The sequence below is a fragment of the Genypterus blacodes genome, unplaced genomic scaffold (assembly GCF_046128005.1).
Source record: "Genypterus blacodes isolate CSIRO-AG114 ecotype Tasmania unplaced genomic scaffold, CSIRO-AGI_Gbla_v1 ptg000070l_1, whole genome shotgun sequence".
In the NCBI taxonomy this organism is placed as follows: Eukaryota; Metazoa; Chordata; class Actinopteri; order Ophidiiformes; family Ophidiidae; genus Genypterus; species Genypterus blacodes.
In genome coordinates, this window is record NW_027466880.1 from 1,496,653 (window position 1) to 1,511,762 (window position 15,110).

The 15,110-nt window shown below is 39.6% G+C and overlaps 2 protein-coding genes across 20 annotated transcripts in view; both read left to right on the forward strand.

The window, feature by feature from the left end:
* LOC143005496 (uncharacterized) overlaps window positions 1–15,110 on the forward strand; it is a 51,578-nt gene that overhangs the window by 10,374 nt on the left and 26,094 nt on the right. For 17 of the 19 annotated variants that reach the window (XM_076156933.1, XM_076156934.1, XM_076156932.1 and 14 more), the window contains exon 5: window positions 9,469–9,537. In XM_076156933.1, the coding sequence (XP_076013048.1) occupies window positions 9,469–9,537 (69 nt within the window). Of the gene's footprint in view, window positions 1–144; window positions 482–694; window positions 2,250–2,451; window positions 2,473–2,635; window positions 2,930–9,468; window positions 9,538–15,110 lie in introns of those variants that run through there. The other 2 variants (XM_076156951.1, XM_076156948.1) reach the window with 2 other exon arrangements.
* Window positions 9,549–14,319, forward strand: LOC143005501 (uncharacterized). The gene is made up of 10 exons (XM_076156957.1): window positions 9,549–10,036; window positions 10,584–10,643; window positions 10,845–10,925; window positions 11,131–11,166; window positions 11,566–11,634; window positions 12,064–12,165; window positions 12,309–12,324; window positions 12,638–12,657; window positions 12,745–13,141; window positions 13,825–14,319. The coding sequence occupies exons 1-9, from the start codon at window positions 9,703–9,705 to the stop codon at window positions 12,777–12,779; spliced, it is 753 nt and encodes a 250-aa protein (XP_076013072.1). The 5' UTR covers window positions 9,549–9,702; the 3' UTR covers window positions 12,780–13,141; window positions 13,825–14,319.

Below are 15,110 nucleotides of genomic sequence, written 5' to 3' on the forward strand. Positions count from 1 at the left end.
TGTAGATGGAAAGCCGACATCACTGGTAATACACACGTCACACAACATCACAGTGTTATTCATAAAGTCAGGTTCATGTAGTGTACTAAGTAATTTTCTCCTTCTGTTGTAGATTATTATGATCATGGAGGAGCGGTAATACAAAAATGCAACACAATACAATAATGTTCACATTCAAGTCACCGACAATAATCAAACATTTTTTTCTACAAACCATATCAGAGCTGATTATTAAAGTCCAACTTCCCATCAACACAGTTTCCATTTTGGTTTGATTATAATGACTTTGTCTTGGATGAAGTGAATCTCTCTCTCTCTCTCTCTCTCTCTCTCTCTCTCTCTCTCTCTCTCTCTCTCTCTCTCTCTCTCTCTCTCTCTCTCTCTCTTCCTTTCACCTCTATCTTGTCAAAGGATTTACCAGCAGGTGGCGATGACATTTGCAGTGTGGTGATCTTTGAACCTGTCGTCGACTTTCCAATTGGTGAGCTGCTTTTCACTGACGCCTCCCTTCTTGTACTTAGTATTTCATAGATTATGTAGAAACATCTCTCATGAACATTTCAGCAATAAAACATCAAACCTGGTTGATAACTTCTGTATGGATGTATACGTGACACACATGAGACAGGATTTAGTCTGTGTGTTGGGTTGTAGAGTTTATTGCCTGTAATATTTGCTCTCTGTCTTCTTGTAGTCTGACACAAACCACGAGCACACGAGGATCAAAGCAGCAGCCTGAAATCAGTGTGAAAGATAATGCTTATGTTGCATTTTACTTACTGTAATACACTTATGAGGTGAATCTCTTTTAAAAATGTATTTGCCCCGAGAAAAAGACTTGCTGCTTTGGCTGTTTGAAGTAGAGGAAACATGAATGATGGACGAGATGATTATATTGATGATGCTGTTCACATCATGATGACGTTTCAATGCTCCCAGTTCCATCTTCATATATATATATATATATATATTCTTAATTGTTTTTTCTATTTTATCTCATGCATTTTCATATTCATATTTCATTTAATTGTTCTCTGTACATGCTGGTGTTAATTGTTTCACATTGTTTAGGCAGAATGTGTTTCTTTTATAATTTAGGCTCACTTGCTCTCCTTTGTTTATTATTACTTCAGCATATTGAAGTTATGCTTAACCTATGTATACACTGTCCACACAAATGACCATTACCTGCAAATCCTCAGCAATAATTATTTCCAAAACTGGGAAGTACGGAGGAAGACAGTTTGAGTGTCTGATGGTAATCTCGATTACATTTGGGAAGCAATAGCACAAAAATCAAACACTTTTCTTCAGCATCTCTCTCCTAAAGGCACAGACGGACCTAGACACTGACGCAAGGTGGCAGCACAGAGCGCGCACACATGAGCTGACAAAAGACAGAAAAGGGGGTTTAAACATATACGTTTATGTGTTCTTTGTGGTGATTATGACTTTTTATTAATTGGACGTTTGTATGATAGCGTGTTTAATACAGTTGTGCTCAGTCCTCCATACTGCCGTAAGGGTTTCCCTGTTGTTTCTGTGTGTGAGTGGAGCTGAGCACGGCCGCGGGGTCCGCCATGGCCTCACTTCCTGCTCCGGATGTTGGGGGCGGAGCTAAACCCAAAGTCACAGTTCACTCTGACTGTTGTGAATAAAGTTCAAAGTTACAAAAATGACTTCAAAACACAAAGGATAAAAACACAATTTGGTGATCATCCACTTTCACTGGTCGTCATGATAACAACGATTCTAATCTCTCAGTTATATTACAAATGTACTTTAAATGTTTGGCAATGTTTGTCAGATTTTCGGAGGTGCCATTTGCTTATATCTCAGAATATATATCAGAATTATACAATAAACAACAATAGACAACAGTAGAATCATTCCCATATCATGAACAAGGTGTGTAAAAGTGAATAAACCTTTCTACAGCAAATGACTTTCTCCTCCTATTAGATAACACATATGTTTAATTAGTTAATTGTTTATTGCTCTGATCTGTTTTGGTGCATTCGAGTATTTTATGACCTCATTAGTCATTATGATTCATGAGGACCATGTGTTACTTTCTCACTTCCTATGTCTGCTGTGGGTTTCCTGGCGGTGAGGTTTGTCAGCGGCGTCTGAGCCAGTGTGACTGCAAAGTGTCAAAGTTCTCACAGTCAGAGAGTCGGCAGATGATTTCTGGACGATGGCTGTATTCAGGTTTATGGCAGAGAAGCTGTTGTTATTGATCTTCATCTGTGAGTAAAAGCTTTTATTTAGTTTTGTGATCCATCCTGGTGGCTGATTTGAGCAAAATGTATCTAATTGATCATTTATCTCCGCCACTGTGCTGTTATCAATGTGTTTGTTACAGTATACTCATTTATTTCACAATAACATTAGACAGTGTGAGCGATTTATTTATTGTTTTTATTTCCTCTAACACTTTTCCAACTACAGATTCTGAAGTCACGGTGCAAGGTTGGTCTCTTCTTTTGTACAGCATGTAAGCCTATGAGGCACTAAGATGCCACCACTCAGTTTATATTGTATAGTTACACAGCAATGCAATGCTTACAATCTATCATTAGGCACATACATCTGAAGTACAGTATATAATACATGTTTACCTCTAAACCTGCAGCTCTAGATGCACCTAATCTGGCAGTGTCCTCCACCATCATCACAGTAACAGACCACGTTACTCTGACCTGTGAGCCTCCTTCATATGTTTCTGTGGATCGCTGTTATTTCTAGATTGATGGGACGCCTGCACCTTTCCCTGACTCCACCTGTAAGCAGACACAGCCTGGGACTCAGCTGCTGTTGATTGCAAAAAAAAGTCTACCTGCTGAAGTTGATGTGATGTGTTATTATGCTGTACAACAAGGCTACATCAATTCACCATGGAGCGACAAATCCTCCATCACTGTGCAAGGTGAGAGAGCTAATCTAGTATCATTTTGACATTTGATGTAGTTTCTTGGTATGCTCTTGGCACACACGCGCACACGCGCACACGCGCGCACACACACACACACACACACACACACACACACACACACACACACACACACACACACACACACACACACACACACAGAGTTTATTATTCTGTCTATGATTCTTGTATCCAATCAGTTTTTCACAACACTCATGGAACACAAATCTGTTACTTTGAATCAGAGGATTCAAGATAATAAGATCATTTTCAAATCCATCGACTGTGAATAGGATTTCTGTGAATAACTTAAGTTACACAGCTGCATCAGAATCTGCTGGACATTAATGTGAAATGTTGTGATGCTGGAAAAGGTAAAGGTGAGTTTACTCTGTGGGTGTTCAAGAAAAGGTTGCCAGCTGTGAATACAGCTTAGAAAGTGAACCCAACTCTGTGTCTGCCCGTAGTGATGAATACAGCTTCACTGGTAAGTCACAGAAGACTTGATACTCATGCTACATTTATAAATAATACACTTAAACCAAGCAGCTTTGAAGCACATTGAGCTTTTACTGCATATTTGACCACTGTGTTTATAGGCTGTCATGTTTTGTGAGAGAAGAGCTGTGTGTGTGTGTGTTGATCAGGTGATATTAGAAACTTTGTTTTGTGCTTTGTTAAATGTTTTTAGTTGCAATGGTTTTTTTTTTTATCTCCACCTGGTCTGATGACAGCTGGTGGTTTTGGTGAAGCAGCCACTTCTGTTCCTGCTCTGGAAGGATCATAAGACAACAAGATCACAGGGAACTTTGAAAGTAAAAGTTCTGCTTCCTATTGAATATAATGAAATGTCTGTAATCCATGATTATTGAACCACATAACAGTCATAGTTTTATTATTATCATTTAAAGTGCCAAAGGAAATACACATTACCCTGCATTAAGCAATTTAATTCTTTGTTTTGATATCTCTTGCCATGCTGTGGTCGAGGTACAGTCAGTAGAAAGCAACTTCTTTCTTGTGTTGGTAAAAGTACTTTATCAAATATTGCTATCAAAATAAAATAAATTAAAATGAAAATAGTAACTAAACCAATTGAAGTCCTCAGGGAACCACCCCTTGTTTAAAAGCGAAAACGGATAGCAGATTATTTACCTAAGCTTTTAAGATTCACCATAAATCTTAATTATCAATTAAAATTATCTAATTAATTAATTAATTAATTAATTAAATGGGAATTCGTTTTGCGCTCAAAATCAATCTGGAAGGGTGATTCTTGGCGTGTGTGGAGGCTAAGATCATATAGACATTCAGAGCAAACAACTTCAGACACTAAAATGAAAGGATTTATGAACTAACAACAATAACTAAGAGTCATTACTATCAATATAACAAACCGGAAAACATAAACAATAGCAAGAACTTTAGGTAATAAGGGATATCAAAACAGGTAAAGTAAAGCTTGAGTGTGTGTGTGTGTGTGTGTGTGTGTGAGAGAGAGGGAGAGAGAGAGAGAAAGAGAGAGAGAGAGAGAGAGAGAGAGAGAGAGAGAGAGAGAGAGAAAGAAAGCATGCAGCATGCAGGTTTTTTGCTGAAAGCACGGTTAGAAACTTAAAAAACAGAAAACCAGAAATAATCAACATAGTGAAAACATTATTCCATACAGTGTATTTATCTACTTAGATCTAAATCTGACTTTAAATCTTAAACTGCCCAAACATCAAAGCCTTACATAATAGTATCACGTCCGTTTTGTGATTCTCGTTGTGGTGAGCTTTGCACCAATTCCTCAGTTCTGGGCTTGAAGAAGTTGGAAAGTTACCTTTGTGGTGTGGGAGGAAAAGGGCGAAGTGAATCGCTGCTTGGTCCACAAGATGAGTCACGGTCAGACAATCTTTGAAAGCAAACAGAGGTGCAGGCCTTGGAGGTTGTGTGTTTGTGCTGGAGAGAATTAGCTTGTGGGCAGCCCCGCAAATGACCTTATAAGCAAGGGTTAACCTTTTGACCAATGTCGCGGCAGCTGAGTCTATGACATCTTCACATCAAGATGTGAAAAGGGGGTTGATCCACTACAACACTAGGTTGTCTTCTTGTTTTGTGAACAAAGGACCGCATGGCTTATCAGTCAGCAATGTGTGGACAGGCTTCAAAAATGTGATTATAGGCCTCACATATTTGCAAGCCTCAAAACTGTGTATGCCCCTACACTTGCATCAATGACGTGAAAAGTGGAACTGACCTGTGCTGCTCAGAGAACAGAGAAGGAGACATTGAAGTGGGCGGTTATTGTGGCCAGATGCGGAGTATTTGCTGGCATCATCTTGCTGGGATCGGCTCTCATGTGCATCAAAAGGAGACGCGGTGAGAAGTGTTTGTGTTCAGTAAAGCTGTAACAATGTGTTTCTCCATGTCAGAGTACAATCTCATATTACTGAAGATTCTTATTTCATGGCAAACATGTAAAACCATACTTAACAATCACGTTACATACAAAACCCTCAGACTTTCAGACCCTCAGAGCTAATTTAAGCCAACTTAAGCAGCTTCCCTTTGTTTTCAGCCGAGGGCAGGTCACAACCTAAAACAGAAACCAAAAACTACCACTTCATCTAATAACCACCACACATTACGCAAATGTACTAATACCTATCCACTGGTAATACAAACACACACACACGCCTGTATGTTTGTATCTTAAAGAGTACTGACTTATGTTTCACTTTCTTTTGCAGGTGATTCTTTGCACACAAGAGCTCTTATTCATGGAGGAGTGGTAACATTTATCTTTTAGATGCAACATTCACATCATCTAGTGCGTTTGTGGTGGATTCACAACTATGTCGATATTTAATCATAACATCTGTGTCTTATTCTTCCTCTTCATGCCTCTATGTTTCCACTCCAGACATCATCAGCTGGTAATACTGAACTTAACAGCATGATCAGCTCTGTACCTGGAGATGTCTTTCCTAAAGGTGAGCTGATTTGCTGTTGCACGTCTCAGCTCCACAGTTCTGTTATTTTATGCAAACTGCGTTTCTCTGCAGGTTCTGTGGAACTTAAAGGACATGAAGCTGCATATGAGGATGTAAGTGTAACACAAGAACACGATTCAGTGGGTTTGTTGTGGTGTAAAGTTTGCTGCCTCTTATTTTTGGTTTCCGTCTTCTTTTTTTAGCCTGACACGTACCACATGTACTGCAGCATCACTGAGGAGCCAGCTGCAGCAGCCCAGACACATGATGTGTACAGCACTGTGCAACTTCACTGAACACACAGCTTGCATTTCTCACCAGACATATTTTACTTTGCTGTAATATACAATTATTAATGTATTTGTCCTCTGTACAATTTCCTTCAGTTAGTCACACACACACACACACACACACACGCGCGCATGCTCCCAAAGAGCTAAATGAAGGAAAATACTTCTTTGTTTTTATTCATCAGCTTTGTCAAACTTTGTGATTAAGAGTAAGTGGGTCAACTTGGGAAGTTATGGCTCTTTATGTCTATGAAACATTCTGTCAACAAACTGTTTATATTCTTCAACATGCATCTTTAGTTTCTCTCAAATGTCTTCAGGAGGAAGTGTCACAATAAAACCACTTCTGCTTCATTTCATTGTTTTTTGTTTTACATCATCTGCATTATTCTTCACTTCGGAATGACTTAGGTGGCTAACAAAAACTTTAAATCTTTTAAATAAAAGGCTATCACAGTCCTGCCACTTGTTTTCATCCATGTACTGCTATACAGTATCTTCTTTTCACACATGACAAAAGTGCATTGGACATTCTGCAGGATCGACCCTTGCCTTCATTCCCTCCTTTACAACAAAAAGATAACTGATCTCACTCAGTCCTTAACACGCAGGACTTGTTTTATACTTCAACCTGTGCTCCTGTTTTGTGGTTTAACTGTTAACATACATGTTTCCTTTACTCATTTCTACATACATTCAAGAAAAACATGGTGAACTGTCAGTGGAATGGTCTGCTACGCTCTGCACCAAGTCGCCAAGCACTTCAATGGATTTCACTTTAGTTTTCTGCATGAATGGATATGAGTCTCAGTGTGAAGGTCAAAGATTTCCTCTGAGAGCTCTGCCTGTTGCAGATGATGTGAGCAAATTGATTTTCTGATCAGCCATGTGCTCTATGTGTTTACAAGCATCTTGGTTGTTAGTTAGTTAGTCCACACTGATGTCCATTTTTGGATGATCGCTGGCGTGTGGAGGCTCTGGTCACCTGCTGATGAAAGCTGCTATCAGAGGGAGCAGAGCTGCTGCAAGACGACTGGAGAGGCGCGATGCCGATCCACACTCCATGACATTTTCCTGCAGAAAACATAATTTATTTCTAATCCACGCTACATTAACATCTAGAAGGCATTAGCAGCATTACCTTCTTTCTTTTATCTGGTTGTACAGTGAACATGTTTGATCACAGCCAACAAGGCTTCTTTAGTCTTTTATGCAAACACGTAATGGAGTTATGGAAGTTACACACTGCCTCATGCACGGCTGCAAGTTACAAACTGAGAATCCATGGGTTTGCTAGTGAAGAGAATGTGATCCTAACCAAGACTTGCTGTCTCTGTGCTGTCAGTGTTTGTACCTCAGGGTGAAGGGATGGCACGATTCAGGCTTCTTCCTGTCCTTCTGAAACTTCAGTCTGTGACATTTCAGTGACTCATTGTGTTCAAAGGTGTTAAGGGCAAAATAAAGCAAACATTCATTAATAGATTCACATCTTCACTACATTGTACTGTGATGCTTTCAGCCTGATGCAAATGTATGCAACTGTTTCATAGAGACGTGGCTAAAAGTGTTGGTACCCTGAAACATGTACGTATATGTATTCTTTGGAATGATTATGACTTTTTAAATTTTTTTTTTAATTCAAAACACAAAGGATAAAAACCCAATTTGGTGATCATCTTCTTTCACTTGTTACATCATGATCCCAATGATTCTTATCTCTCAGTTATATCATAAATGTACTTTGAATGTTCAGCAGGGATTGGCACATTTTCGGCGGTGCCATTTGCTTATATCTCATAGAATTATACAATAGACAACAATAGAATCATTTCCATATCATGACCAAGGTGTGTAAACATTTCTTTCCACAGCAGATGACCAGCAGATTTCTCCTCCTATTAGATAACACATATGTTTCATTAGTTATTTGTTTATTCCTCTGATCTGTTTTGGTGCATTCGAGTATTTTATGACCTCATTAGTCATTATTATTCATGAGGACCATGTGTTACTTTTTCACTTCCTATGTCCGCTGTGGATTTCCTGGCTGCGGCGGCGTCTGAGCCAGTGTGACTGCAAAGTGTCAAAGTTCTCACAGTCAGAGAGTCGGCAGATGATTTCTGGACGATGGCTGTATTCAGGTTTATGGCAGAGCAGCTGTTGTTATTGATCTTCATCTGTGAGTAAAAGCTTTTATTTCGTTTTTGTGATCCATCCTGGTATTTCACATCAAAATTGGACAGTGTGAGCGATTCATTTATTGTTTTCATTCTTCTAACACTTTTCCAACTAAAGATTCTGAAGTCACAGTGCAAGGTTGGTCTCTTCTTTTGTACAGCACGTAAGCCTATGAGGCACTAAGATGCCACCACTCAGTTTATATTGTATAGTTACACAGCAATGCAATGCTTACAACTGATCTTTAGGCACATACATCTGAAGTACAGTATATAATACATGTTTACCTCTAAACCTGCAGCTCTAGATGCACCTAATCTGGCAGTGTCCTCCACCATCATCACAGTAACAGACCACGTTACTCTGACCTGTGAGCCTCCTTCATATGTTTCTGTGGATCGCTGTTATTTCTACATTGATGAGACGCCTGCACCTTTCCCTGACTCCTCCTGTAAGCAGACACAGCCTGGGACTCAGCTGCTGTTGATCGCAAAAAAAAGTCTACCTGCTGAAGTTGATGTGATGTGTTATTACACTGTACAACAAGGCTACAACAACTCACCATGGAGCGACAAATCCTCCATCACTGTGCAAGGTGAGAGAGCTGATCTAGTATCATTTTGACATTTGATGTAGTTTCTTGGTATGCTCTTGGCACACACGCACACACGCACACGCACACATGCTCGCACACACACGCGCACACGCGCTTGCGCACACGCGCTTGCGCACACGCATACACACACACACACACACACACACACACACACACACACACACACACACACACACACACACACACACACACACACACAAACACACAGTTTATTATTCTGTCTATGATTCTTGTATCTAATTCGTTTTTCACATCACACATGTAACACAAATCTGTTACTTTGTATCTAGGATTCAAGATAATAAGATCATTTTCAAATACATTGGCTGTTGTTGGGATTTCGGTGAAATCTGAAGTTACACAGCTGCATCAGAATCTGCTGGACATTAATGTGAAATGTTGCGTTGCTGTTAAACAAGACACTGTAACTTGAGAGATTCTGATCCGTTATCATTTGATCATTTGCTGTCATTTCAGCTTCCACACAACCAGCAAAACCTGGACACACACACATAAATGAGGGGAGTGCAGAAAAAGGAGGTAAAGGTGAGTTTACTCTGTGGGTGTTGATCATTTTGAACACACAGTCTTTGTGTTTCATGTCACACACTAACCTCAGCTGAAACACAGCTGCATTAGAATCTGCTGGATGTTGCATATCTGCATATGAGGTTACTTGAGTGAATAAAGTTACATTACTGTGTGTTTTATATGTTTCCACAAATTACTGTTGTAGGTGAAAAGCCAGAGATGACCTGTCATCATGATGCTGAACATGTTGTCATGACTTGCTCTCTTCCTGGATCTGCCAAACCTCACACCGTGTGTAACTTCTACGTTGGAGAAGCACGTTCTCCAGTCGGAACACAAACCATCAGGGACAAAGTTTCAGCATCTAATAAGTGGTTCTGCCAATTCTATGTCCAAATCGCTGATTTGCTCAGAGATCTGCGTTCTGTTCAAAAAAAGGTTGCCAGCTGTGATTACAGTTTAGAAAGTGAACCCAACTCTGTGTCTGCCCGTAGTGAGGAATGCAGCTTAACTGGTAAGTCACAGAAGACTTGATACTCATGCTACAGGGATGCACACAACACATTCAGTCACAATGAGGAGTTGATAGACAGTGATTTGTGACTGATGTGTTATTTAAGGCAAACATCGTATTTGGAGTCTGAGCTGGTCCAGTATATTCATTTATGAGAAATGTACCAAAGTCATACACTTAAACCAAGCAGCTTTGAAGCACATTGAGCTTTTACTGCATATTTGACCACTGTGTTTATAGGCTGTCATGTTTTGTGAGAGAAGAGCTCACACAAACATTACAGGAAGAGGCTTTATCTACACATTTAAACCTGACATGAGACCATGTTTTATGATGACTGCACAAAAAGAGTGTGAAGACGTCTGAATGGTGGAATGTGGAGTGAAGGCTGGAGTCATGTGGCAGAATCTGGAGATCAGAATTTTGATTCTAAGCCACACGGCTCAAAAGTTAGACATGTATGAGCAGTCTTTATGTCAGTGATGTGCTGAACATAAACATGCCTGTTTATCTGAACACACCAGAAACCAAATCCATCTTCTTGTAGGTATCTGGGAAAAAGAGTCCAGCAGGCTCCAGACGATCCAAACACCCACTATGAGCACAGGTAAGCCGTGTGTGTGCGTGTGTGTGTGCTATGCGTTTGTGTGTGCGTGCGAGTGTGTATGCCTGCGTGCATGCACGTGTGTATGTGTGTGTGTGTGTGTGTGTATGTGTGTGTTGATCAGGTGATATTAGAAAATTTGTTTTGTGCCTTGTTGAATATTCCTGAAATGTAGTTTTGTTTCTTCCCCTGGTCTGATGACAGCTGGTGGTTTTGGTGAAGCAGCCACTTCTGTTCCTGCTTTGGAAGGATCATCAGACAACAAGATCACAGAGAACTTTGAAAGTAAAAGTTTAGCTTCCTATTGAATATAATGAAATGTCTGATGAAGATTTCTTTATTCACCATGATTGTTGAACCACATAACAGTTCTAGTTCTAGTTCTCCTTCCATCTCTCTTAAGAATCCACATAATTACACAGTGTTTGAAGAGTCAAATGTGTTTTCCAGAAGATGTTTCCAACCTTTATTGTTTTCTGTCTTCATGCAGCTGTCATGACTGAGATCAGCACCTACACAACTCCAGGTAAACTATAGATCCTTATTACTGTGTGTGTGTGTGTGTGTGTGTGTGTGTGTGTGTGTGTGTGTGTGTGTGTGTGTGTGTGTGTGTGTGTGTGGATCAGGTGATAAGATATTAAGAAATTAGAAGATTTTGTGGAAGGTTTTGTGTTTTGCTGAAGCAGACCCTTCTGTTCCGGCTTTGGAAGGATCATCACACAACAAGATCAATGAGAACTTTGAAAGTAAAAGTTTTGCTGCCTATTGAATATAATGAAATGTCGAATTAAGTTTTTGAAGAGTCAAACATGTTTCAGAAGATGTTTCCAACCTTTATTGTTTTCTGACTTGTCCTCATTACTGCATTACAATGATGATTATATTGTTTTGAATGGTTAAGATGACTTTGTATATTAACTATTAGGTCTCCATGGTCATCAGCTGACGACTAGTTCTTACTCCTTTGCTGTAACTCCATGTAATCCAGCTTCAGGTAACATACTGTGTGTGATTTGAATCAATATGCTTTGGATTTTGAGAGCTTTTGGTCAGCACTTTTTTAAGCTTTGTCTGTGATTGGGTGTACAAGAGTGCAAACAGTGCACAATGTGAAACAGTATAAAAAACTGGAAAGTGGAAACTAGTTTAAGTTCAAATATTATGATCATATTTATCTTGCCAATTTTGATGACTTCTTTACCACATTAGTAAACTAGGAACCATTAGTTTCTGTAGGAGCAGTGTGCATTAATACGGCCTTAACCAACTTCAACAGTATCTCAGGTTTAAAAATTCATGACCTCTATGCCAGTTTTCATATGTGTTGGTAATGTGGTGGCAGAGGCACAGTGTGAAAATATCACCTCTCTCTTTACTGTTATCGTCTATAGAAGTGAAACTGATCTGTGCTGTTGCTCAACAGAGAATCAGACATGGAGGCTGGTGGCATTCACCGCCGTTTGTCTCATGACTGTGAGCATCAGCTTGCTGGGATCAGCTCTGATCTATCACCAAATAAGGACGGGTAAGAACTGTGTTCACTAAAGCTTCACTAAAACACATAGGGACCATTCATAGATTATTGTATAGCAACATATAAAACTATACTCACCAAAGCAATGCTGTTCTTCCTCGTTGTGCTGACAACTGATTTTTTTAATTTTTCAGAAAAACAGACCATGAGGTAAGAAGTCTTGAAAAACTCTCACGCAAACTCTTTCACATTAATGCACTAAGTCACATTCATAGTCACATATGTTCACTTTTGCCAGTCAGGCAGGATTAAGAATTATGTGCTAATTATGATGTTATATGGATCGAGGGATAAAGTGCCTTGCTCGAGGGCACTAGGGAATGTGTTGAGAAAAAGATCTCCTGCACTTTCCTGGATTACTCAGGATATCAGCTAGTATTTACCTTCACTGTATTCTGATTAGTTGTTGTTTAACGAAGATTCACTCTTTGTGACAATCTTGACCCCCTTTGTATTTCTGTAGATGGAAAGCCGACATCACTGGTAATACACACGTCACACAACATCACAGTGTTATTCATACAGTCATGTTCATGTAGTGTACTAAGTAATTTTCTCCTTCTGTTGTAGATTATTATGATCATGGAGGAGCGGTAATACAATAATGCAACACAATACAATAATGTTCACATTCAAGTCACCGACAATAATCAAACATGTTTGCTACAAACCATATCAGAGCTGATTATTAAAGTCAAACTTCCCATCAACACAGTTTCCATTTTGGTTTGATTATAATGACTTTGTCTTGGATGAAGTGAATCTCTCTCTCTCTCTCTCTCTCTCTCTCTCTCTCTCTCTCTCTCTCTCTCTCTCTCTCTCTCTCTCTCTCTCTCTCTCTCTCTCTCTCTCTCTCTGTCTCTCTCTCCTTTTCCTTTCACCTCTATCTTGTCAAAGGATTTACCAGCAGGTTGCGATGACATTTGCAGTGTGGTGATCTTTGAACCTGTCGTCTACTTTCCAATTGGTGAGCTGCTTTTCACTGACGCCTCCCTTCTTGTATTTAGTATTTCATAGATTACGCATAAACATCTCTCATATGAACAACTCAGCTCACTGTGCAATAAAACATCAAACATGGTTGATAACTTCTGTATGGATGTATACGTGACACACATGAGACAGGATTTAGTCTGTGTGTTGGGTTGTAGACTTTATTGCCTGTAATATTTGCTCTCTGTCTTCTCGTAGTCTGACACAAGATGTGATAAGGGGGTTGATCCACTACAACACTAGGTTGTCTTCTTGTTTTGTGAACAAAGGACCGCATGGCTTATCAGTCAGCAATGTGAGGACAGGCTTCAAAAATGTGATTATAGGCCTCACAAATTCGCAAGCCTCAAAGCTGTGTATGCCCCTGCTCATACATGTCTAACTTTTGAGCCGTGTGGCTTAGAATCAAAATTCTGATCTCCAGATTCTGCCACATGACTCCAGCCTTCACTCCACATTCCACCATTCAGACGTCTTCACACTCTTTTTGTGCAGTCATCATAAAACATGGTCTCATGTCAGGTGTGCAATAAAACATCAAACATGGTTGATAACTTCTGTATGGATGTATACGTGACACACATGAGACAGGATTTAGTCTGTGTGTTGGGTTGTAGACTTTATTGCCTGTAATATTTGCTCTCTGTCTTCTCGTAGTCTGACACAAACCACGAGCACACGAGGATCAAAGCAGCAGCCTGAAATCAGTGTGAAAGATAATGCTTATGTTGCATTTTACTTACTGTAATACACTTATGAGGTGAATCTCTTTTAAAAATGTATTTGCCCCGAGAAAAAGACTTGATGCTTTGGCTGTTTGAAGTAGAGGAAACATGAATGATGGACGAGATGATTATATTGATGATGCTGTTCACATCATGATGACGTTTCAATGCTCCCAGTTCCATCTTCATATATATATATTCAGTTCTTAATTGTTTTTTCTATTTTATCTCATGCATTTTCGTATTCATATTTCATTTAATTGTTCTCTGTACATGCTGGTGTTAATTGTTTCACATTGTTTAGGCAGAATGTGTTTCTTTTATAATTTAGGCTCACTTGCTCTCCTTTGTTTATTATTACTTCAGCATATTGAAGTTATGCTTAACCTATGTATACACTGCCAACACAAATGACCATTACCTGCAAATCCTCATCAATAATTAAATGAATAATAATAAATATATTACCAATATTGCAGTGGGGCTCTTGTTTAACCACACACACACCACTCTGTTGCTCAGCGCCTCACCAGCATTCTGCGCTCACAATTTCCCACTAATGTTTTTCACTAACTTCTTCTTCAGACTTATGAACAAACAAAGACATTTACATCAACATTTTGATGTGCAGTATGTGTCCTGTATTTCTGAAGACAAAACATTGTGACAAACATCAAAATGTCAACAAATAACACAGTGTGGTTATATTTTCAAAACTTCCCTTTAAGAATACAGATTAATGACAGCAACACATGTTCCAAAACTGGGAAGTACGGAGGAAGACAGTTCCAGGGTCTGCTGGTAATCTCGATTACATTTGGGAAGTAATAGCACAAAAATCCAACACTTTTCTTCAGCATCTCTCTCCTAAAGGCACAGACGGACCTAGACACTGACGCTAGGTGGCAGCACAGAGCGCGCACACGTGAGCCGACAACAGACAGAAAAGGGGGTTTAAAAATATACGTTTATTTATTCTTTGTGGTGATTATGACTTTTTATTAATTGGACGTTTGTATGATAGCGTGTTTAATACAGTTGTGCTCAGTCCTCCATACTGCCGTAAGGCATTCCCTGTTGTTTCTGTGTGTGAGTGGAGCTGAGGACGGCCGCGGGGTCCGCCATGGCCTCACTTCCTGCTCCGGATGTTGGGGGCGGAGCTAAACCCAAAGTGACTGTTCACTCTGACTGTTGTGAATAAAGTTCAAAGTTACATAA